The following is a 24611-nucleotide window of genomic DNA, read 5'->3' on the forward strand; positions in this document are numbered from 1 at the left end:
AATACAAAAGGCAAAAGCAAGAAAAATGTTGTAGTGACGAAAAAAACGACACTCGACCTGACAAATATCAAAGACGCAGAGAAGATGTTCTCTTCTGTATTCTTCTACAAGCATTGAGCATCCGCTTTGCGCAATGTACATATATCCTCCAAACGTGAATTGACCGACCAAGTGAGCTTGTATGGTCAAAATAACCCCCAAAAAAAACGAATCCTTAGTTGCTCTCTACATCACCAAATCATCAGCAGAGTAGTAGTCGGCAATAAGACGGTACATGTAAGATGGGTTGTGTCCTCCCCTGTGACCAAAACCAGAACTACCATCATCAACTTCACAACTAAAACATAGTAACGCCATAAAAAAGGGAGTAATCTTACAGATAGTAACTTGAAGAAAGAAAAGATATAATTATTGAGACTTACGTATCGGTTATGAATAGACTAACAAGGTTTGGTGGGACGTAATCGAATGTAGGGTTGACAACTTGAAGAAGGGGAGACCCGGAACCCGCTCCAAAATCCAGGCAATCAGAGAATTCACCAAAATCCAGCAGTTCAGAAGGAGATCTCAGCTCGTTTAGTAATACCTCCGGATTGTGAGGATACAGTGGACATAGCTGTTTGTTACATATATATAAGCCTTGAGTCAAGTTTTTAGGTGTATGAGAACAATAACTGATTTGAACAAAGTAATTAACTTGGAACCATACCTTGGGACTACCGGCTAGAACCACAAATGGGACTGCGTGCTTTTTTGCTGCCAGGGCAGCCATCGGCGTTCCTTAAGCCGTATCTTAAGGTAATTTTGGTTTAAAAATAAATAAAAAATACATAATTAGAGAAGGACGTGCCTTAATTAGGGACAAAAACAGGCGTCTCTTGTTAGACACGTGTAGGCGTTTGAGAGAACAGAGAAGAGGTGTCTTCGTTCTTCGTCGTCCTCCTCCATCCTGCGATCTCTCTCTCTCTCTCACTCAGATTCCCTTATCTTGTCAATTACTTTCTGTGAGGTAAGTTTTCTTCGAATTTTCTATTAGATCAATCGTGATGTAGAATCCTTCCGGTGAAATCGTATCGAATGGATCTAGTTGATGTCACAATCAGAATATTGCCATAGGCATATATCCTCGTTATCAGTTTAGCCTTTCTGATGAAAAGCTAAAAGCTTTAGTGTTTTTGATTTGAGTACTAGGACTATACATACATACCCAAAACTTAAGTTTTTCAGTGTAAAAAAAAGAGAGAGGGAGTAGTCCATGACAATGCCTACGTCTATGCTCCTCACTGTCTGGTTCCTCTTGTGTATCCCCGGTTACGTTCACCCCGGTTACGTCCATGACAATGCCTGTTCGGTGTTAGGGTCGTGCTTGATCCTATGAGAAAGAGCGTGAGTTTGAACAACTTGTCTGAGTATGAGAGTACTGAGGAGACCTTAAAGATCGTTGGAGAGGATGGAGATGGACAAGCCAAGAACAAAACATCCTCCTGTTACGCCTCGGCTGATGACGCTGTTCCGGTTTCTGCTAATCGTGAGAGGAAACGAGGTACTGTCCAAATCTGTTTCTAATCATTAGATATGTTTGAGCATTGGCCTAGAAAAAAAAAAACAGAGTTTGTATGTTCTTTTGTAACAGTTCCATGGACTGAGGAAGAGCACAAGCTGTTCCTGCTTGGTCTGGAGAGAGTACATCCTCTATCTATATTTTTTTTGTCTTTGTGTATTCACCCACTGAATGTTGCCATGCCAATTTTTTGTGTAAGTTATTTGTTTCTTGATCTCTGAGATTACAGAGTGGAGGCTAAATGATCAACAAAGTTTATCTCACTTGGTTTCTTCTGCTTTCTTGCAGGTACTATTACCGTCGATCTCCCTGATGCGCTCAGCCCAAGTCTCACACTGCGTGTGCTACTTACTCTGTGTTACTTGCAGAATAAAGGTTGTTGCTGATGTTTTATATTCTGTTTTGAAAAATAATAATTTGCTTAGTTGCAGACAATGTCGAAAGCTGAAAGATGGTCGAATGTTTAAAATTTTATTGCTATTTGCTAATGACATGTTGGTTTCTTTTCTTCTGCGTTCTTTCACTTGTTGTGTCTTGTACACACAAAAAAAAACAAAGGAAGAGGTAAAGAGTAAGAGAGCTCATAAGGAAGTTTGCAACTCGAGCTCGAGGATGAGTGTGGTTTATAGTTTGATTGTGAGGGAAGAGGAGGTTCTGATGGAGCAGAGGAAGAGAGAGTGTGGAGGTTGTCTAAGAGACAACATAAGAAGTATCTACCAATAATGTACACATTTCCTATTGTTTCTTAACATTGTTTCTTAGTCTAAAAATAATAATAAAGAATGCTAAGGATCTAAATTAAGGACAACGGATAATGATGCTCACTGCATGAGCTCCAATTATAACCTGTGTATTATCACATCATTTGAGATCTATTTTTAGAAGCCAAGCGACATGAATATATAAATCTGGGCAGGACTGAAAATGTACCATATTCACTCGAGAAATCATAGCAAAAACTGCAGAGTCAGTGATCACAGTGGTCTGCAGTCCTCTAGCTACCAATTCCTTTGCTAATAGATGGCCCTGATACCTAACAATATAACCGCCGCAGACATATACCCAACTCCTTTGCAATTATGATCATTTCCATCATCGTCGTCATCACTAGCATCAAGCAAGTCCAAACCAGCCATAGCAGCCGTAGCTAAAGAGAGATCCTCCTCCCTTATTATATGCAAAACACGTCTAACTATCAAGATATTTGCTAAGGAATAAAGGTGTGCTTTCTTTTTTTTCTTAGTATTTTATTCAAGGATTAGTTAAAGTCCAACCAACACTTACAGTTAACTTAAACGAGCATTAGACAATGTTAAACATCATCAATTTATAAGACATATGACGAAACCCACGATAACTGAGACGACTGGGACTGGGAAGTACCCTCCAGTGATTCCCTCAGCTCCTCCAGTGGTTGGAGGAAGGGCACCAGGAAGTCCTCCAAACACAGTTAAGGGATCTACCAGACCACCGGCTTCAGAAAAAAAAACAGAAAATGATCATTCATCAAGTTTACGCGTGTTCAAAAAACAGAAAAATATAAAATGAGAATACTTACTTGGATCATGTGTCTTCCCTTTCCTTGGCGGAGAACCCTTCTTCTTTGGCTTTAGCCTGAAGATCAAGGTCACAGTCGCGTTCGCGTGGAGCCAAAGTTTGACTTAATCCCGCAGAGAAATTTGAGAAACGATTGTGGTTTTGAAGAGAAACTTTGATCAGTTGCTTTTAAGGATACACTAGGTAAGGTGTGTTGTATACATATGCGGTCACAATTTTCTTACGAATATTTATTAATTTATATATTTTATTAAAATATATATATTTATTATTATATTAAATTTTTGAAAACACTAATATATTAAAAATATTTTGATTTTGAAATCTTATATTTTGTTACTACTTTTATACACTTATTTTTACTTATATTTTGCTTATATTTTCCATTTATTTTCCATTATTTATAGTTTATGTTACATATTTTTTGCTCGTCTATACTATTTAAACATAAATAATAACAATTTTACTTACAAAAAGTAATAGTCAGATCAACACATTTATTATTAGACTGAAATAAAAATAATATGATTAATATAAGTTCGTTTTATTTTAATATATATTTTTAGATTTTGGATAATTATTATTAATATTAGTTTTAATAATTTAGCTAATAAAAAATTAGTTTTTTTATTTTGTTGTTAATTTATGTTTTATTCATTAAGGATATAAGTGATATTGACCACTCTAATTTTATATTTTAAAATATACTTTTAAATTTTGGATAATTCTTATCATTATTAATTTTATTTACTTATGTAATAAAAAATAAATTCTTTTTTATTTTTAGGTAATTAATATATTTATCTATTAAAGATATAAACAATATTAATCACTCTACTTTTTATTTTAAAATATATTTTAAAATTTTGGATAATTCTTGCCATTATTAATTTTAATCAGTTACCTAATCATAAAATTAAAATTCATTTTTATTTTATGGATAGTTTATATGTTTATTTATTAAATGTATAAATGATATTAATCAGTCTACCTTTTAACGTGAGAGATCCGTTGCCAAAAATCACTTTGCAAATAATAATACAGATAGATAATGAACAATGAATTACCTCCCCCATAATATTAGCTGTAGGTCATTATGATCTTAATGGCTATAGGTCATTATTACGATCTTCTGCTCTTCGTTATAATCATGTTCAGTTTTCATGCAAAAAAGTTTATGTAAGGCTGAAATATAAATAACGTGAAAGTCCACTAAAATAATTGAAATTGGATCTCGCCGAACCAATACATCGCCTCACAATCTTAAACACCTTTGGAACAGTCTTATAATTGGCAAAAAAAAAAATACAAAAGACAAAAGTAAGAAAAATGTTGTGTTGACACTTGGCCTGAACCAAAGACGCAGAAGATGCTCTCTTTCTATTTCCCTTTCCCAAGCACTGAGCATCCGCTTTGCGCAATGTACATATATCCTCCAATTGCGAATTGACCAACCATGTGAGCGTTTGGGTGGTCAAATAACCCCCCCAAAAAAACTAGTCCTTAATTGCTCTCTACATCACCAGATCATCAGCAGAGTAGTAGTCGGCAATAAGACGGTACATGTAAGATGGGTTGTGTCCACCACTGTAACCAAAAAACCAGAACTACCATCATCAGCTTCACAACCAAAACATAGTAGCGCCATCAAAATGTCCTAAGCTTACAGATATAGTAACTAGAAGAGAGAAAAGATATAAATATTGAGACTTACGTATCTGTTATGAATAGACTAACAAGGTTTGGTGGGACGTAATCGAATGTAGGGTTGACAACTTGAAGAAGGGGAGACCCGGAACCCGCTCCAAAATCCAGGCAATCAGAGAATTCACCAAAATCCAGTAGTTCAGAAGGAGATCTCAGCTCGTTGAGTAATACCTCCGGATTGTGAGGATAGAGTGGACATAGCTGTTTTACATATATATAAGCCTTAAGTCAAGTTTTTAGGTGTATGAGAACAATCACTGGTTTGAACAAAATAATCAACTTGGAACCATACCTTGTGACTACCGGCCAGAACAACGAATGGGACTGCGTGCTTTTTTGCAGCCAGGGCAGCCATGTTGACTCCAACAGGTCCTATAACCCCACCATTAGCCATCACTGCATGAGCTCCAATAATAACCTGTGCATTTTCACATCATTTGAGATCTATTTTTAGAAGTCAGCGACAAGAAAATATAGGTCTCGGCAGGACTGCGCGTGTACCATATTCACTCGAGATATCATAGCAAACACTGCAGAGTCAGTGATCACAGTGGTCTGCAGGCCTCTAGCTACCAATTCTTTTGCTAAGAGATGGCCCTGATACCTAAGAATATAATAGAGTAGAATTTGAAGAAAGGCAATAAGATGATACAGCTGAGCTAAACAGACACCAACGATGGTAATGATGAAACGTAGGAAAAAGGAGACACCAAACCTTGGAGCACCTTCGGAAACAAATACACGAAACGATCTCTTTTTCTCCTTTGCAGCACACAGAAACTCAAGTACTGTTCTTGAGCTACCCAGGGTTAGAATCACCTCACTGATTTTTTTTTTCAAAAAAAATGTATCATCAAGGACAAATCACTGACAAACGAGCATTTAGGTTCTCCTTCTAGTGCATGCCACATAAAATTAATGGTATAGAGAAGAAAAGTACTTTTGATGTATATGCTCTATAGCTTGCTCAGCGATCTGCTCATGACAACCGGCAATCTCGAGGATAAGGTGATTGACTCCTTCAATAACATCATGCTTCAGCTTCCTTGTTATTGAACTTTTATCCGCAGCTAAAAGAAGCACATAAGACCACATAAATACTCTAGCATAATTCATCCAAAACAGTTTTAGAAACACAAGAAATCCAGTAACAAAACTACCAGAATCAGTAATCTAGAGTTCTTATCTAAACTTTCCCATGCCTGGACCTCCCCAAATAGAAACCAGATACCTCAATAGTCAAAGAGAAGGTAAATTAACTTTATTCTATTCCTACTATAACACTTCTCTTCATGGCTTATCAAAGGCCATAACTAAAACAGGCAGCATAAACTTCTATTGAAAAGAAAAATTAACACTCGTAAAGGAGACATTTACTTTTGCTTTCGGAATCAGCACCGGATGAAGAAGTGTACGGAACAGCCGCAGACTCAGGAGTACCCTCGAGAAGCGTCTGCAACGACGGAGGGCGTAGCGTACTCCTAGCTGCAGCTGCAGCAGCAACCGCCGCAGACATATACCCAACTCCTTTGCAATTATGATCATTTCCATCATCGTCGTCATCACTAGCATCAAGCAAGTCCAAACCAGCCATAGCAGCCGTAGCTAAAGAGAGATCCTCCTCCCTTATTATATGCAAAACACGTCTAACCACATTCCCCACCGCAAGCTCTACATAATCAAATCAACATCCAAACAAAAAATTAAATTCGTTTGATTTGATTTAAAAATAGAAGTTTCGAAAGTTGGGATCAGAGCATACCAACGGGATTTGCAGCGACCAGTTGTTCACCGACGGCTTTCACAGCATCGATGAGAGCTGAAGCTTGGTTCGAGTGAGGCACTCGCTGCTGAGAGATCACTGACCTGAGTAGCTCCACGGTGCATTTGGCTGTAGCCTGTGAGCCTTCGATCTTACTGTATAAACAATTTGATAAACTCTCTTAACACAGGGGTTTTACGAAGTCGCTGAAACGGAAATACTATATACCGTTTTCTGAGCTTGTTAACAAACTCCAACACTGTTGATTGTACGTCTGGCATCTTCCTTATTCAAAATCAAAACCAGAGGCGTTAGATTTCATTAAACCCTAATCACGCGAGATTCGCGGCAGGGAAGAAATTCAAATGCCTCCAAGGGAAAGGAGAGCGAGATGAGAGATAAGGATGTATGCTTTACCGGCAAATACGTGACGGTGGCGGATGATAAGAGGAGCTGAATATCCCGGCGAGAGAGAAACGGATTTGAAAAAGATGACCAGTTTTGTTTACATATTCATTCACTCTAATGAGAAATGGGAGTTTGATAGGTCTAATGAGTTGGGCTTCGTTGGGCTTTAAATATGAAAGCCCAGAGATAGCCTCCCTAAAATACCATCTTTTTGGGCTTTATTTACATGGTTGGTTCGGATTGTGTGTTTTGGTTTTTAAAATACGAGAGTGAACTATAACAACTGAACCGATAAAAGTTTGAACATTCCTTATTTCCTTTAATAAGGACCACATTCTTATTCGACCGTAGAAAACAACTTCAAGCTAAGCAAAAAAAGCTATACAAGAAATAAAAGTGCCTGAGAGATTCAGCAGAAACTTCTTCTCTATATATACACACACTACACACCCAAAGGATCATGAAGCTTGGTTCATATGCTTCTATTTTCTCGCTCTTCTGCACTCCCATTCTCCTTGAGCTTATACGTTCCCTCTACATACAACTCCGTGTCCCACAGAAACGTCCCAAACGCCACAGCTTCCAGAACCAACCGCTTCAGACTCGAATACGACGTCACAATCGTCTCATCCTCAATTTCCTCCGCTCCAAAAAGAGCCAAACTCTGCTTCTCTATCAGATTCCTCGCTTCCTCCGTCCTCGGCCTCGCGCACCTCCGCAGCGTCTCGGGTTCGAACCCCGTGACGTAATGCCTCAGCTTCTCCTCGGTGGAGGTGCCCGTCGTGAAAGATGATCCAAAGACGGGACCTTTCAGGTACCCGCTCCCGCGGAGATCCGACAACGAACACTCGAGCTGGTGCCTGAGGGAGGCGGATTTCAAGAAGTAACCGTACGAGATGGAGGCGGCGTACACCTCCCTGAGGTGGAGCTTCTGTATCTGCGTCGTCGCCCAGTTGTCGGTCACGCACGCGTTGACACGTAGCCCGATGACCGTGCTGACGTGTTCTTTGATGAGCTCGAGGGCGTCGCAGGTGTGGATCGACTCTAGCTCCCAGTCTTTTGTGGGCCAGATCTCGAGTCTTCCGTTGTAGATGCATCTAGAGAGCTTCGGAGCGAGAGGGACACGTATCTCGGAGTATTTGTAGAATATTAACATGTACATAATGTCTTGGACTGCTGTTTTGCAGTAACGTTCCTTGAGTTGAGCTATCCTTCTGCCATCCATACAAAAAAAAAAAAACAGGAAATTAGGTTTAGTGAGAAATTAATTAGGATTAGTTATAAAACAGAGTATAAGATGGTGAAAGTCAAGCTTAGCAGAAACAAGACAATAAGTGAAGACAGAGCTCATAACACATGCAAGAAACTAACACAGATGAGTAAAACTGTTTTAAACTGCTTAAAAGTAAACCAACGGTGAATGTAATAATCCAGTACATGAAAAATACCGTTAAAATAGATAACCCAGACCTAACGAACCCTAAAACAAAACTTGCTTCGCAAGTCAAAAGTATGAGAACACAACAAAAAACTATATGTTTATGCATAACAGATTTCGAATAGTTAATAGATGAGAATTAAGTGAAAAAGAGATTGACGGACCTGTGGAGGGAAGCTTCATCGGAACCAGAGCTAAGAGCCATACGAGCCAAAGCGGCTTCACGCTCCTCAGCCAGCTGCTTGAGCTCATCAGCAGCAGCGTAGTGAAACAGCTGCCTCTTGTTGAGCAGGACGCTTCTCAGAAACCTCCCCTGCGCCGATCGAAGCTCGAGCGGCGCGTTAAGGCTGCTTCCAGGCTCACACCGGCTCTGCCCCGCCGTCGCAACCACGACCATCGATCTGTACTGAACCTTCCGCATCGCCGGAAGAGAAAATCCTCCTCCTCCTCCTCCATCGCCGCTCTGTCTCCTCAAACGCGAGGGGAGAAACGGGAGCGCCGCTTGACTTGAGAGACAAGTACTATCCATTGTCGGCGATTTGAGCAAAGCAGAAAATCTAGAAACTGTAAAAGGAGAGAGTTACGGATTGTGAATGAGAGAAAGAAGGAGAGAAAGACTGATTTTCAGCGGATTAGTGGGAGAAGTGGCGTTTATTGGATAAGGCTTGAGAAGAAGAGTATCTTTTTAATATTCTTTCTCTATTTGCAATTTTCAAAATAAACTGATTCTCTTTTTTTTTCCTGTGGGCTCCTTAAAGTCGGTCACGACTCACGGTGCTTGGCTTCTGTTCTCTTATCTCCAACTTGACAAGTGGCTACATGTTATTGGCTGTTAAGGTATTACTCGATTTATATTTAAAACCTTATTCTCGAGTTTATCCTCTATTGACTGCATGCACCCACTTGCCTGATTGTAACAGTGCATAAAGAAACTTCGAGATTCCTAGTCATACTCATGAGTCATGATAGTTGTTTAGGTGGCTTATTATTTTTATATGTAAACCCATAGATTATAGTGTTATAGTGGTCTTCTGGTGTAGATTGACACCTAATCTCAATTATTGACAATGATATAAAACAGATTTAAGATGGCCCGTCAGTTTTTGTGTCTTTGAATATTATGTGGTTGGGACGGACCTCTTTGCGTTGTCTAAAAGCCTAACTTGTTTATAAAATACATTCCATATCGTAACTACAGTCATCATCAAGATACTTAGCACTATTTTGATTCTTTGTTTTAGTATCTTAGAACTAGTTTCTTTTCGTCATGTCTTAGAAGTAGTTAAGTTTACAATAATCACCTCAATTTCACTTGAAACATGTCTTTGAGTACAAATAAGGAAGCAAATTTTGTATTCTGCGGACTTGTAGACTTAAACTGATTCAACTCGTTATTGTTTAACATCCACACTAAAAAAACTCGTTGTTGTGATAAACATAACTCGTTTTTCTATAATAAATTTATTTAAATTGATTTACCATCTGCCCGTAACATTTGCACATGTACTCTTCGGTTAACATATATTTTTTCTGTATCAAAATAAGTGAATTTTAAGATTTTTATACATCTATTAAGAAATTTCAAAATTTTATTCGATTTTATTATTTGTTTAAAAGCAACAATGATTACAACTAATTTAATTAATAAAAATTCAGATTGCATAATACAATTGGTCAAAACAAAAAATTATATTTTTTTATATAGAAACTTGAAAATATTACTCAAAATGAAACAATTTTTTTTCTTAAAACAAAGCTTAAAGTGAAACATAGGAAGTAATATTTTTGTTCTCTCTTCGAGGCAAAGACATTGAACTCCTCTTTCTGAAAATTTATTTTCCTCTCTTGGAAACAGCGTATCGAATGATCCATGACTCCTGATATTGTTGAATTATTAATTGATAAGATAAGCCTGCAAAAAATAAACTGATAAGATAAGTGGTGCCCCTGTCATAGCTGATACATTATTTGTCTGACGTCTGTTGTCACTTTGGGTCCACAACCTGCTCTAAAGTTTAAAGCCCATCACTAGAAAAAATGGATTCGAATATGGAAACAGAAGAGAAGACAGTGATTGAGATTCAAGACTATTAAGGCTATGTTAGATTTAGAGTATGAATGTCAAATACAGAGTTTGGATTTGGCTAAATCTAAAGTGGGACTGTATAAACATGCTAAGAGTAAATGTTTTGGAGCAAAAGTATGTTACTCTCAATTCAGCTGGAAATTTACTAATCGTGTAAAAAGTCATTCTTTACCTTTACTCTCCACTGTTTGATAACATGAAAAATGTACTCTAAACTTTTCACTTTTAGGTTTGCATATATATTAACGCTGAGTACTGTTTCTTTTGTCTTTTTGGCTTTGATTGGATAATAGTGGAGTAAAGTGGTGGGATAAAAAAAGGTTGAAAGAGGAGAAAATTAAAAAAGTGAAACCAGGAGTAGAACTTTCCACTTGATTATTATAGAGTAACATATTACTCTAGTTTTCTCTTTTTTTAGCGTTAGTGGGTGAAAAACTTTTTCCACTTGATTGGCTAAATGTCAGCGTAATTCAGCAGAAAACACTTTTACTCCAATACATTATCGCTAGATATACCTTTCACTTTTCTTTTTACTCCCACAGTTACCGGTCACAGACTTAAAGAAAAATAAAAGACTTTGGACTTGAACTGGCATTCAATCTTTGTATTAGCATATTTTATTCTTTTTGTATATGTTGTGTTAACATATTATTCGTTGGTATTTAATTTACTTTCTTCAAGGTTAGATTTAGTCTTTGTTTTTGTTTGTTCTCGTCATGTATATGAAGTTGTTAATTCTCAAGGCACGTACAATTACGATTATACTACCCTTTCACCTTTGTATAAAAGTGAAAAGCAAAGACAAAGTTCGTGGGTTGACTTTTTATTGCAAAGTGGAAAAGAGTTAATGGTACTGGTATCGTATTCTTTAGAGAATCATCACGTGTTGCCCAAAAAAAAAAGAGAATCATCACGTTAACAGACAAAACCAATTTATTACTCATGAGTTTTTTTGTAATTCGAGGGGGAACAAATTAAATAAACAACATCTTGGAGTTTCTAGCAATCAAGCATTACATCTAGCGGTTTCACGTGTCCGGTCTGCTAATCAAAGCCGTAACACTTTGCGGTCTTTCCTCCTATGTCTCTCTCTTCACAACACTGTCGTAACTCGTAAGTCGTCACAATGTCACGCTAGGAAACTCGCAGCGCCCGTAGCCTGGTCAAACAACAATAGAGAGTCGATCAATTTAGCAAACCCGAAACCATTCTCCGGTTTAAACATAACCGGAACTAATTTGACACGAATTAGTTTGTCTAATGACTTTAAGAATCGACTAACCTGGATCTTTGATGGTTTGAGTGGCGAGCCCATTGAAGTAGCAAGTCCCACCGGTCTTCCGAAAGCTGGCCCAATAAGAGCTAAACGCGTAGCTGGCGTGCAAAACCATCAAATCCGGTTTGTGACACGTGCCTCCCGGTTTAATCGGGTCACAGGTATTATTCCCCTGCGAGCAAGCGTACGACAGCGCATCACCAAGCTGAGTCCAATTCGCTCCTTTCGCCACAACGCACCATATCTTCCCCTTGTACACCTCGTTATTCTCCGGCGCCGGCAACGCCTCCTTATACTCCGTCGTCTTCCCGGACAGCTCGATCTCGTACACCTGGCTCCCGTTCGGATGCAATAGCCCGAAATGCCGCTCCGTACCCGGACCCGTTTTCTGATTCTCGTTGTAGAGCGCGAAGATAAACGCCGGAAGAACCTTCCCGGGCCTCGCCGGAGTACCTACCGGCGGCTCGGCGGCGAGTTTCTTGACGACGTTGCGGTTGTAAGTGGCGGCGTTGTGGACGTTGGCTCCGATCTGGTCGTAGTCTCCGTTATTAGGCCAACCCGTTTCCGCGACCCAGATCCGGAGATCCGGGTACCCGAGGCGTTTCATGGCGAAGACCAAAGCGTCGATCATCTGGTCGAAGAGGTTGTGGTAGGTGAGATTCGTGACGGGATCCACGACGGTTACGTTGGTGGGCTCGAAAAGCGCGTAATCGAGATCGATATGGGCCGGATCTTGGGCCCATGGGAAATACGGGTAGACGTCGACGAATAAAAACGATTTGGTCCGGTTCAAGAACTGGAGCATCGGTTTCATAACCGAACCGGAGATGTCGGGACGGAACTCGCCGGAGGAAGGAGGATACGAGGAGTTGAGGACGTCCATGGCGAGGGTGGTCCCGACTTTGACCTTTTTGACTCCGAGGGTCTTCAACGAGCGTTGGATCTTGCGCATTGCCGGGACGAGGGCGGATTTGAGCTCGGAGTCTTGGGAGGAGAGGATCTCGTTGCCGACGAGGAGGTAGCGGATCTTGGTGGAGGGGTAGAAAGGGAGGACGTTGGAGCGGATCCAGTCGTCGGAGAGGGTTTTGGATTTGGTTATGTTCACGAGGAGCTCGTTTGGGACCATGATGGAGACGACGATGTCGGTGGAGTTCAGTGCGGCGAGGATGGATGGGTTGGCGTCGTAAAGCTTGACGCTTTTCGCGTTTAGGGATTTGATGAGGGTGACTGAGTCGGACGGGGACGGGAGGTTGTTTCCGAGCTGGCCGTAGTTCACTCCTGGTCGGCCGGAGAACTTTGCTCCTGTGAGAAAAAAAAGGATCAACATTTTTGAAGGAGATATTAAGCAGACATTAATGGAGGTAGTGAGAGGTGGTTATTACCTGAGACAGAGATGAGAAGAGACAGAGTGAGGAGATGTAGAAAACTCATGATGGTAGTAGCTGGTAGCTGTGTTCTTCTTCTTCCTCTTCGTCTGTGGTAAGAGCGAAGTACAAGAGAAGAGAAGAGTTGAGATATTTAATGGCTAATGTTTACGTGTTCCCCACCAGGTAGGGTTTGAGTATTAAATAAGATAGTACTACAATGGCAGTGTATTAATTATATACAATGTAGTATTATAAAAATCGTTTACATTAAAAAAAGAAGACTGGTAGCTCTTTTAGTTGTAGCTACTGTATTTACATGAGGTTATGACTAGTTGTGATGAAGAACTTGCCAAAATACATAACGCATAGAAAATGATAGATCATCTTACAACAGCTGGTTAACACTAGCAACGATCAAATACAAAATTTCAAGTGTGCATAACTAAAAAAGATTGTTTATTTTTACCATTCTGTTTTTAATATTCATGTCTTATTAGTTTGGTTTTTATTAGTGTAGTTTGTTTATATTTTAATGCTACTTGGGTAATTAGCCAGATGGGTAAATGAAGAACTACTATCAAATGATTTTAAATCATCTCTCGTTGTTCATTAAAAAGTGTATTAATGTTGATTCGTCTAATACTAGTGGTATTAAAATTGTTACTAATCTCGGGGCTTTCAACGAGTTGGCGATTGTTTGGAGAGAAAAGATTATGGATATATAAAAATACTCATAGAACTACAAGACTGTGTGTTAATTGGTGTCTTAATTCTAGACAAATCTCAACGGTCGTCTTGTAATAAAGAAGTAAAAGTTCAATGAAAGTTGAGAAAAACGAAAAAGTAACGTTCTCTTGCTTTAATGATGTGACGTGACATTATGCTCTAGATCTCATTGTTTATTGATCATTATTATTATAATAATGACAATATAATATGAAAAATATAGGAATCTACTTATGTATGTGACATATGTATACGGATCGGAAACCAGAGACTGATATCCAAATCTCAATCAAAGTTATTAGAAATCAAAACGACTTTGTAGTGTCCCTCCCTCTCATAGAATCTCTCTTTATCTTCTTGCTTTTGTACTTTTGTCCTTTTTTCTTCTCTGAGAATTTATTCTCTGTTAAAGACACTTTTGTGTCGTAGTAGATCTCTAGTATGAACCTGTTTCATGGTTCAATCACTTGTTTTTAGGAAATCTAATTATAGCATCGACCGTTCTGCGTATTAGTTAATGAAACAAGAGATAATTAGGTATATATACATAAAGAAGATCCATATTAGCAATTTGTACATGGTGTGACATTAAGGGGCTGGATCATGTCTATTACATCCTGAATTGACGATTTTGCCTTCGTGTTATGATGAAACGTACATGTAAGTACTCTGTCACAGCAGAGAGTAGAACAATGCGCCAGTTAAGTAGAGTAGCCAGCTGGCTCGTTTCTATCCATTTGTTCACTCTATTTTCGAGACAAAAAAATAAACAATAAAAATTATCTTTGAATAAATATTTCTCAAAAAAAATTATTTTACAAAACTACTTTGTATTAATTCATTACAAAAAATAGTAAACGAAACATTTATTTAATTTGGCTTATGTAAGACGCACCAGCACATTACTATAATTTTAGCTATTGCAATAGTTAATATAATGCAATATTGTCAGGATAAATTACAAATATATAGTATTAGCGGTTAATAATTTTTTTTAGCAACTACACAATTAGGTGGCATTTGCATGAGGACATTGGTTACCATAAGAGTCAACCGGACATTTAACGGTTAACTGTAAAGATAATGTGCAAATATTTATAGTAGCTTAGTGAACTTCTAAGTGTGCAGTTTCGTGTGATTAAAATTTAGAGATAGAAGAACGTTTTTAGCTTCTTAACTCTCTTTAACTAACAATACATGTACCACATAACAAATTATTTAGCAGATAATAAACTATTTATCAATCAATGTATTAACTCACAAATCATGTACTAAATCATTTATCTGTAAATGTATGGGGTAGCGGTTTTCTTTAGCTTACAACCAAGAATTGAAACTATTATATCGCAAACATAATTTTATGACAATCTTAACATACATGAATAATCGGACTATTAATAAATAACGTAACAACAAAATAGAAAATTAATGGATAATGTTCATGTTATCTGATACACAATTTGTTATCTGATACATGATTTATTAACTGATACATTTTCTAATAAATTGTTTGTTAACTAATATATTGTTTAGTATATGATCTCCTAGATGATACCTGATTTGATACAACAATATATCAAAACATGTAGTATCTTAATACAGTAATGCATATTGATACATTTGCAGGATATTTCTCATTTTCATATTTAGTTAAAGAAAATTTTATACTACACAAAACATATGTAGAATCTTAACGAATAACAAAGGACTTAACTGATAAAGGTAAAAGAAAAAATAAAACAGATTTTGTGACTGAAAACAAAATTTAAACTTTGAGTTTGAGTCTGATAATGAGAACAAGCATTGCCTAGACTTGACATCAATATTGATGAAGAAGGATCTAAGAACAAACATTATAAATCAAACAATATGTATCAGTTAACAAACCATGTATCAGTTAACAAAAAAGTATATCATTTAATAAATCATGTATCAAACAATAAGTATTAGTTAACAAATCATGTATCATATATGTAACCATATTTACTAGCGACACCTATTTAGCAACATCAAACCTCATATTATTTTAAATGGAGACACAAAACTGAAGTAACATCTAACAAAATATTTATCTCAAATGGTGACATAGAAGTGAAGATCCACTAAAATTGCAAGTATGTTGTTTCATTTTACTGTATGCTTACGTCGAAAACTTAACATATCTTTTTGGGCCGTCGAATTTAACATATTTTTAATCTTTTTTTTTTTTGACATCAACATATTTTTAATCTGTGTGATGAACTTTGAAAATTACATGAATTATCCAGCCCAAACTTGAATCATTTGTGCTGGATCAAAGTTTTATAGTTGATTTGTGTGGGCCGAACATGTAGCCCCAAAAACATAGTTCACTTACAAATCCTTGTCTTAATAAGTTTAAGTAGTAGTCCATGATACATTTAAGGGTTCTAAGACTTGCATTCGCAGAATTAATTGTGGCCCATTCTGTTGAATAATTATAACTCGCGATATCTTCAGTAGGAGATCAGCAACAAATAGACCAAAACTTTTGAGATATCATTGGAGAAAAGATACTGCATCGGAAATATGAAATGGACATTAGTAATATATAAAAAATTTGGACCACTATACTAATTACCAATTGGTTTTAAGTTGGAAACTCAAAAAATTTATCATGGTATCCTCTATATAAGTATGTGAACGTTCTGGTTCGTCCGAACATTCGGTTTGTGTTAGTTTCAAAAAAAAAAAAACATTCTGTTTGCGTGTTATCATCATCATTTCTTATGATTGCACTAAACATTGTTCATCAAATTTCAAAGACTAAGTTATTGATTTGACACTTTGTGCTTGGATTTGTTGTGTGAAGGTTCTGGTTTCTATAGTAGGTGAAATAGAAAGAGACGTTCTGTGTTCTATTTGAAAATTACAATCGGATCCACACAGTTTCCAGAAATCACGGCGTAATCCCACTATATAAAAGCTCTATTTAATCAAAACTGGCTTTTTTAGTTCGTAACCACTCATATTAGACTTTTTAACGTGTCTTTTCATTTGAAGAACTTGCCACAACACACACAACGTAGAAAATGACAGAACACCCTACACAGCTGGTTAACACTAGCAACGATCAAATCAAAATTTTCAAATAACGCGATCTGACATTGACGAGGTTGCGTAATATATAAAAATCAACGTTAGCTACCTATATGTTAGTCGTTTGAACACCCTACATGTTAATCGTTCGAAATAAATCATCAGTACACTTGAGGAAATTGCACATAGTTTTGTTTTGTACAAATACAGATGTCAAGCTATGTTTTTCTTTTTTTGCTTAAAAAGATGTCACGCTATGTTATTCAGTCTAAAATGAAGGGAAGAAAATACAATATCAACTTTTTGGTTTTATAGTTAAAATCTGTACACCAATCAAAACAGTAACTTTTGTTAGATCTTAGACCAATGAACATTGAAGAAAAACAAGACAATTAGTTAGATCAACTTCATTGTTAAGGTACATAAACAGAAAAAATTCAACTAGTTTTCACGGTTGGATACTAAATCAAACTTTAATAAAAATCCACTAAGTACCAGTCACATGTATAGAGGAGTTGAATTCCTCGAAAGTTTCCATCATTGGACATGTTCTTATGGTGGAAGTAACTAGATTAAATTATAGCCATTGTATAGTGGGGTTAAAAGACTTACAATGATAGTAAACCCAAACATGAAAAAGCGTAAAAAGAATGCGATAATAATAAGTTAATAACAGTGGGTGACAAGATAATTGAGGCTATTGAGCCCCACGAATGAACCGGAGCATAAAACCAAAACAAGGGCACACAAAAAAAGAAGATGTTGTTTGATATACATGAAGATGATTACAGAAACGAATTTGTAAATGGTGTGGTCCAATTCAAGCTTCTTGTTATGTACACCCATCAATCCTTTTCTTACTTTATATCCTCCACACATTTAACTGAAACTCAAATACTAACATGAGAATGCAAATAATGGTTGATCAAAGTTCAGCTTTCATGTGTGATGGTACTTGGTTTGATGGACCTGCATTGTACAAAATTTCACGTGTCAAATTATAGCCTTTCATAATAAAACGAAATGGAATAATAATACTGGTTAACTTTCTAACCTTGAAAACTAGTTGAATGAACATGATTCAATTCACGGATATGGTTTTGCGCAAACCCCATATGAATAATGCTATGTAAATCATCTTCAGAAAATGTAGAAAACTGAAAACAAAATAAAATAGGATCAAGATTGCTGCAAATGGAAATATGAGGATTTAAATGTTAAAACAAAAAAAAAAGTTAAAATAATTAAAGACCTGAGAAATAGAGTCAGTGAAATGGGTAAGTGTTGGTAACTGAGAATTGAAGCTTCTACTTTCAGAAGTTTCCATAGGGTTCATTATGTTAATGGAAGGATCATTTGGGTTCAGTTGTAAAGTATGACTATGATGATCAGCCAATAAGATATCTGATGAAGATTCTAACTGAAGTACTTGCTGATTGTTGCTTGAAGGAAATATCTGTCAGACAACAGAACAATATAGACACACACGATCGGTTAACAAAGTAATTATTGCTATTAATAATTGTCAATTATAATTTCTTTATTAAACGTTATTTAATTTGTGACGGTGACTTACATCCTTTGACATGAGAGCGTCCATGTTAAAGTCCAGCCTGGTGTTCACTGACGATAACTTCATTGACAAGAACTGCCATTTATTTTAAAAAAAAATTAAGAAAAGTTTTCGTAATCGTGTAGTGATATAAAAAAGTGATTATGAAATAATGGAAGGAGTTTAAAGCGGACCAATGATCTAGTGGAGTTACCTCAACTTGTCGTTGTAATGATTGGACATAGTTTATAATTTCATCCAACATTAGTGCTTTCCCAGTAACCTTTTTGTATAAAAAAAAATAATTTAAAACCACCACAACTAAAAACGAATTAATCAAATTTAAACCAATGAATGAAAAAATTGGCTCTCACCTTGTTGCATCCAGGGACAAGATCTTGAAGCAGCTTCATTCTCTCGCTTATCTTCTCTCTACGAACCTTTTCAAATGTAAATAACAAATGACTAATCTAACTAATAAAAACATTGATTACATCAGTAAGAAAAAAAATATATTTTTTACTGACTCGTTCAGCGAGACTGTGACTATCGGTGGCTTGGCCTCGTCGAGCTCTGACATGGATGAAGTCTTTGTACGGATCAATAGACTTCGTGTCCTCTCCTCCATTCTCTTTTGATTTTTTACTTCTCTTTGAATCAGAATCTTCCTTCTCTTCAACCTCCTGAAAACATTTTTTTAAAAAAGATTTAACATTTTTAAACATTCGGATTATGCATTTTTTTCTGTAAATAAATTAACGAACCTTTGGTAAATTATGAGATGGGGTAACTGTGGAGGAATGAGAATTCTCCTTGGATTTGCCTTTTCTTTTCCGGGAAGATTCACCTGACGACTCGCCGGTGGGAGGTTTGAGAGCTGAGGTGCTCGAGACACGTGTCAGCTCCCCGTTGATCGACGCTGTTTCAGCAACGGGTCCGTTGGTTTTTCCTCTGCCGTTAAAACACGAAAACCTCGCGGCTCTCTCTGCGAACCTCGAATCGCCGGAAAACGCGTCCAACGGCGGAGAGGAGCTCATCATCGGAGCTGCGTAGCGAGAGCCGGAGCTGTTTCCAAGGATGCTCGCCGGAGCTCCGTGGATATCGCCGACGTTTCCCAAGTTACCTATGAGCTCTCTGATGACGTGATTCTCTCCGGCTCCTCCGCCGCCGCCGGAGAAGTTGGAAACCGACGGCGGAGAGACGTGTGAGGTCGGAGCTGATCCGATAACGCTCTGTTCCGTTGACTTTTCCCAGAAAAAGCAATCACGCGGAACATTGCGAGTGATGACACTCTGCTCCAGTGGATGAGTCTCCATTGAAGAAGCCCAATTCAGCATCGCCGGAGAAGAAGAAGACAGTGACGTCATCTCAGACACATTCATAAACAGCTCGTTGTCCATTGAGCTCAAACTCTTTGTGGAGGAAACCAAAACAAAACCGGGTGAAGAAGATCTAAATTCAGGTTTAAAACGAACTTTAAAATCAAATGTGATTTAATTAAACCAAGATCAGAGACAGAGAGAGAGAGAGAGACAATAAAAGTTGGCAATTTTCCAAAAGTGAAGAACAGAGGAAAAGGGGAGCTCATTACAGACAGTAATGGAGGGTTTATATAGTTGTTTTAATAAATTTTATTAATGAGTTTCTGATAAATTGGAAATAAAGTTTTATTAATTAAAATAAGTAGTATTTTTTTTTCTCTGTGTCGGACCGTAAAAACGGGTGGAATCAGTGGGTAGAGGATGAGAGTTTTGCTTACGTGAAACGGTATGAAGAATCTCTAAGTGAAACATGTCTTAACAGTATTGCGGAAACAAAATTGAAGTGTAATACAGATCCGATAGCATTACTTGCCGACAAAACAATCTAAGAATATTTCAAACAAAACTAGTTTTTTTGACGAATGTGTTTGTTCCTTCCCCCTGCCGAAGATCCTAAACCGTCGCCGGGTCTTTTGTTAATTTGTACGTGTTGAAATGTTTCTTTGATGCTCCAAAAGCTTGTGATCAACGATAAACCTTTCATTACAAAACTTACTCATTTCCTTCTCTAAAACAAAGGTTATATTAGACAGGAAAATATGACAAATTTTAAATATATACGTTTAATGTTTTTTTTTCCTCTTCACAAAGCACGCATATATGTTATGTTTATCTATCTATATATATAAAGTTGACAATTCTGGCACCTCAGCCATCCACGACATCAAAGAAAAGTGGGGCTTTCTGCGACACGTGTCGGCACGATAGCTCATCGGTGTGTTTCACGCATTATCTATCGCGAGTCGTTCATTCACTAATTAACCGCTTCTCAAGTCTACGCTTAAATCCAATTGGGCTTCTATTGCGTTTCCTAGCTTAGCCCATTTAACCAACTCTCTCATTATTATTTTAGGTGCAGATGGAATTACGATCCCTCTTCCTCTTCTTCGTTCTCTTCGCTGCCGAAATCCCAAAGAAAATTAACATCTCCTTCAACGGCCGTTACGTCTCAGACTTCTATAACTCTGGTATTTATTCTCAGTTTTCCCTTTATTAATCCATTCTTCAATCATAATGATTCCAATCTACCTCTTCGTTCACCCTGTAACAGCCTCAAACTCCATCTATATATATCGGCCCTCACTCCCATTCACAGCACATCCCAAACCAGTTACTGAAATTTCCTTGCACCAACATATTCAGATGCTATCCAGAAGATCGAAGTGAAAGTTGGAGTTCTGGTTTCACAACTGCTTCTTTTACCTTTCATTCCCAGAGTGAAAGTTGTCATTGAACTATATCGCAATGTTTTCTGTTCGTCTTTTGTTTTTTGTTTTTAAACCAGCCTTACTAATTTCTCAATTGCAAGGCAGTATTTTAAACCCCTATTAAATTGTTATAATGTTATGAATATTAGTACCAACTACGAACATGTCTTAACTGTAATCAATTTCATTTCCTTATTATACATAATAATTAGAAGCAAAACAAACAGTAAATTTTTTCCCTTGGAAAATTAGATGAGTCTATGGTTTCTAACAAAAATAATAAAAACACATAGTAAATGTCAATATTGGTTTTCGATAAAAGTAGAAAAAAATATTTTAGAATGTATATTAGAGTTTTAGATATACTTTTTGTAGTTTTTTTTACACGTCCGTGCAAGTGTTTTACATAAGAATTGTTGGAGTGAAAACAACAGCCCCGATGGTCACTATCCAAGAGGATAAAAAAAAATTAAATTTAGTGTTCAGATTACTAAAAGAATAACTATTCCTCCGACTTGTGTTTACTCCTGATAGCAAGTTTCTTCTACAAACAAAAAAACCTTGCAACGTTTCCATTTAACTCATCGACAGACACAAATGCATTAACATGACGTCCAAACTAAAAATACTCACAGAGACCACACGCATTTTTATCTAGAACATCAACTAAATTTACTTCATGTTCAAATACATTATCTATGTTGCAAATATCGCCAACTTATCCTATTTCTAATAAAATCGAACAACAGACACAGATTAGAATCGAGGCCTCACAACAAACAAATGAAACTATGAAACAAAGAAACAAATTCAACCCATCTAAGAATAATATGTCCGAACCCGGTGCGTAGCGCCGGAATACCCCTAGTTATCCATATAACTCTATAACACATCATAACGCTCATTAACACAACTGGATCGGGTTCGGGTCTCAAATGTTCCAAGCCTTACGTCACGCATGATGAAAAGAAATGCCCCGTAGTTAATTTTGATTGTTCAGCAACGTGGGCGCATCTGTAAGTACCTGATGCCCACTGGTCTTGTAATCAGCTGGACCTTGAACTTTTAGGCCCGTTAATAAATTAAATGAGTTCCAATAATCGTTTGTTTTGTTTGAAAGGGTTCCAATACTTGTTTCAAAATCACTTAAATGATTTCTGTTTATGTGTCGATCACATGTAAAGTTTTTAAAAATTGTTATAATTTGACTGGTCGATAATTTTAGTTAATTCTATATTTTATTCAGATCTAAAATAATAAGAAATTTTGGAACTCATTAATACAAGTTACCATATAACACATGTAATATTCAAATAATGGATTATGGTAACTAATTGTAGAATTATGGAAATAATATATAATATATCATCAATTTGATTATTTTATCAATTTAATTTATAATTATATTAAATACTAATAATTTTTTTTATAAAAATAAATATAATGGTTGTGTAATTTTATACAAAGAATAATATTTCTATGTAATGCACTATTATTAGAACTTATGTTTTTCAATTCTGCACATGGTTTATTAATCGTTTATATTTATTTTGAAATTAGTTAAGATAATTTTTCATTCTAGCTTACAGAGTCACTTTATTAGAGAAACAGATACAACAAATGTTATAAACTCTTTGACCATCATCATATGTTAGTGCTCGATGAAACTATACACTAAAACCATATTTTCATATTTTTGAAAATTTTCCAAAATCCGGAGGTTAATCCTTTCTAATATAATGAGTTTTCCGTAAATGCTCTATATGCTGAAGCTTATACTCTTCACTTTTGTTTAAAATTTTCAAACCACATTCTACATTTGAATTAATGTATTCTAAACTATCTTTCATGGTATATATGAATCATTCTAATTTTTTAATATTTAGTTTACTAAAATTTAATATATTGCATAGATTAGTGAAATTAGCATTATAAAATCTTCATTATCTACAGAAACGGAGACAACAGAGGTTCTAAACTCTTTGACCATCATATTATGTTAGTGCTTGATGAAACTATACACTAAAACCAGATTTTCATATTTTTGAAATTTTCCAAAATCCGTGGGTTAACCCCTTCTAAAATAATGAGTTTTCGGTAAATACTCTATATACTGAAATTTATACTCTTCACTTTTGTTAAAAAAAATTTCAAAACACATTCTACATTTGAATTAATGTATTCCAAAAGTATCTTTCATGGTATATGTGAATCATTCTAATTTTTTAATATTTAGTTTACTAAAATTACATATACTGCATAGATTAGTGGAATTACCATTATAAAATCTTTATTATCTAGAGAAACAAAGACAACAATGGTTCTAAACCTCTTTGACCATCATCTTATGTTAGTGCTCTAAGAAACTATACACTAAAACCAGATTTTCATATTTTTGAATTTTTTCCAAAATCCGTGGATTAACCTCTTCTGAAATAATGAATTTTTGGTAAATCCTCTATAACCTGAAGTTTATATTCTTCAGTTTAGTTTAAAAATTTCAAACCACATTCTACATTTGAATTAATGTATTCTAAACTATCTTTACTCGTATATAGGAATCATTCTAATTTTTTAATATTTAGTTTGGTAAAATTTCATATACTGCCTAGTTTAAGGGTATTACCAATGTAAAATATTTTTTCTCTAGAGAAACGGAGACAACAAAGGTTCTTAACCCCTTTGACCATCATCTTATGTCAGTGTTCTAAGAAACTATACATTAAAACCATATTTTAATATTTTTGATTTTTTTTTGAAAATCCGTGGGTTAACCCCTTTTAAAATAATGAATTTTCGATAAATCTTCTATATACTGAAGTTTATACTCTTCACTTTAGTTTAAAAATTATAAACCACATTCTACACTTGAATTAATGTATTTTATAACATCTTTCATGGTATATAGGAATCATTCTAATTTTTTAATATTTAGTTTACCAAAATTTCATATACTGCCAAGATTATTGGAATTAGCATTATAAAATCTTCATTATCTAGAGAAACGGTCACAACAAAGGTTCTAAACTCTTTGACCAGCATCTTATGTTAGTACTCGATGAAACTATACACTAAAACCATATTTTCATATTTTTGAAAATTTTCCAAAATCCTTGGGTTAAACCCTTTTAAAATAATGAGTTTTCGATAAATCCTCTATATACTAAAGTTTATACTATTCACTTTAGTTTAAAAATTTGAAACCACTTTATACATTTGAATTAATGTATTCTAAAATCTAAACCATCTTTCATGGTATATTGGAATCATTCTTAATTTTTAAAATTTAATTTATTAAAATTTCATATACTGCATAGATTAGTGGAATTAATATTATAAAATCTTCATTATCTAGAGAAACGGAG

General features: G+C 36.0%; 6 protein-coding genes and 2 long non-coding RNA genes across 15 annotated transcripts; 2 read left to right on the forward strand and 6 right to left on the reverse strand.

Moving 5' to 3' along the window:
* Positions 1 to 75: 75 nt before the first annotated feature.
* On the reverse strand, positions 76 to 805 carry LOC130512575 (uncharacterized). Its single transcript, XM_057010692.1, has 3 exons — positions 710 to 805; positions 423 to 616; positions 76 to 298 (listed from the first exon to the last, which is right to left on the reverse strand). Exons 1-3 carry the CDS (start codon positions 770 to 772, stop codon positions 226 to 228), a joined length of 330 nt encoding a protein of 109 aa, XP_056866672.1. The 5' UTR covers positions 773 to 805; the 3' UTR covers positions 76 to 225.
* LOC130512574 (uncharacterized) lies at positions 674 to 2359 on the forward strand. Of its 6 annotated transcripts, none has more exons than XM_057010690.1 (5): positions 676 to 798; positions 872 to 1543; positions 1634 to 1683; positions 1850 to 1936; positions 2120 to 2359. In XM_057010690.1, the coding sequence occupies exons 2-5, from the start codon at positions 1375 to 1377 to the stop codon at positions 2282 to 2284; spliced, it is 471 nt and encodes a 156-aa protein (XP_056866670.1). In that variant the 5' UTR covers positions 676 to 798; positions 872 to 1374; the 3' UTR covers positions 2285 to 2359. The 6 variants fall into 6 exon arrangements, with proteins under 6 accessions (XP_056866671.1, XP_056866670.1, XP_056866668.1 ...); XM_057010686.1 differs by having other exon boundaries at positions 679 to 798; positions 872 to 1009; positions 1359 to 1543; positions 1634 to 1755; positions 1850 to 2359; XM_057010687.1 differs by having other exon boundaries at positions 681 to 798; positions 872 to 1009; positions 1228 to 1543; positions 1634 to 1755; positions 1850 to 2359.
* LOC130512576 (uncharacterized) lies at positions 2360 to 3284 on the reverse strand. 2 transcript variants are annotated; one of them, XR_008946126.1, is made up of 4 exons: positions 3120 to 3284; positions 2846 to 3035; positions 2492 to 2728; positions 2360 to 2407 (listed from the first exon to the last, which is right to left on the reverse strand). It is a non-coding gene; the product is annotated as an uncharacterized LOC130512576 (long non-coding RNA). The 2 variants fall into 2 exon arrangements; XR_008946125.1 differs by having other exon boundaries at positions 2360 to 2728.
* A 1027-nt stretch (positions 3285 to 4311) lies between these two features.
* Positions 4312 to 7122, reverse strand: LOC108861997 (uncharacterized). 2 transcript variants are annotated; one of them, XM_018635998.2, is made up of 10 exons: positions 7005 to 7122; positions 6816 to 6868; positions 6588 to 6742; positions 6203 to 6496; positions 5766 to 5895; positions 5541 to 5648; positions 5327 to 5429; positions 5118 to 5243; positions 4833 to 5026; positions 4312 to 4705 (listed from the first exon to the last, which is right to left on the reverse strand). In XM_018635998.2, exons 2-10 carry the CDS (start codon positions 6866 to 6868, stop codon positions 4633 to 4635), a joined length of 1236 nt encoding a protein of 411 aa, XP_018491500.1. In that variant the 5' UTR covers positions 7005 to 7122; the 3' UTR covers positions 4312 to 4632. The 2 variants fall into 2 exon arrangements, with proteins under 2 accessions (XP_018491500.1, XP_056866664.1); XM_057010684.1 differs by having other exon boundaries at positions 6816 to 6872; positions 7005 to 7105.
* A 135-nt stretch (positions 7123 to 7257) lies between these two features.
* On the reverse strand, positions 7258 to 9134 carry LOC108861998 (UV-B-induced protein At3g17800, chloroplastic). The gene is made up of 2 exons (XM_018636001.2): positions 8598 to 9134; positions 7258 to 8209 (listed from the first exon to the last, which is right to left on the reverse strand). Exons 1-2 carry the CDS (start codon positions 8960 to 8962, stop codon positions 7468 to 7470), a joined length of 1107 nt encoding a protein of 368 aa, XP_018491503.1. The 5' UTR covers positions 8963 to 9134; the 3' UTR covers positions 7258 to 7467.
* Positions 9135 to 11434: 2300 nt separating this feature from the next.
* LOC108863303 (probable glucan endo-1,3-beta-glucosidase A6) lies at positions 11435 to 13379 on the reverse strand. Its single transcript, XM_018637681.2, has 3 exons — positions 13178 to 13379; positions 11802 to 13097; positions 11435 to 11678 (listed from the first exon to the last, which is right to left on the reverse strand). Exons 1-3 carry the CDS (start codon positions 13224 to 13226, stop codon positions 11641 to 11643), a joined length of 1383 nt encoding a protein of 460 aa, XP_018493183.1. The 5' UTR covers positions 13227 to 13379; the 3' UTR covers positions 11435 to 11640.
* A 4203-nt stretch (positions 13380 to 17582) lies between these two features.
* On the reverse strand, positions 17583 to 20093 carry LOC108856187 (transcription factor bHLH62). The gene is made up of 8 exons (XM_018629934.2): positions 19262 to 20093; positions 19025 to 19180; positions 18872 to 18937; positions 18712 to 18780; positions 18522 to 18593; positions 18198 to 18401; positions 18000 to 18102; positions 17583 to 17914 (listed from the first exon to the last, which is right to left on the reverse strand). The coding sequence occupies exons 1-8, from the start codon at positions 19895 to 19897 to the stop codon at positions 17871 to 17873; spliced, it is 1350 nt and encodes a 449-aa protein (XP_018485436.1). The 5' UTR covers positions 19898 to 20093; the 3' UTR covers positions 17583 to 17870.
* A 610-nt stretch (positions 20094 to 20703) lies between these two features.
* LOC130512652 (uncharacterized) lies at positions 20704 to 21430 on the forward strand. Its single transcript, XR_008946225.1, has 2 exons — positions 20704 to 21006; positions 21090 to 21430. It is a non-coding gene; the product is annotated as an uncharacterized LOC130512652 (long non-coding RNA).
* Positions 21431 to 24611: the final 3181 nt, after the last annotated feature.

Source organism: Raphanus sativus, chromosome 5 (genome assembly GCF_000801105.2).
Source record: "Raphanus sativus cultivar WK10039 chromosome 5, ASM80110v3, whole genome shotgun sequence".
NCBI classification, from domain to species: Eukaryota; Viridiplantae; Streptophyta; class Magnoliopsida; order Brassicales; family Brassicaceae; genus Raphanus; species Raphanus sativus.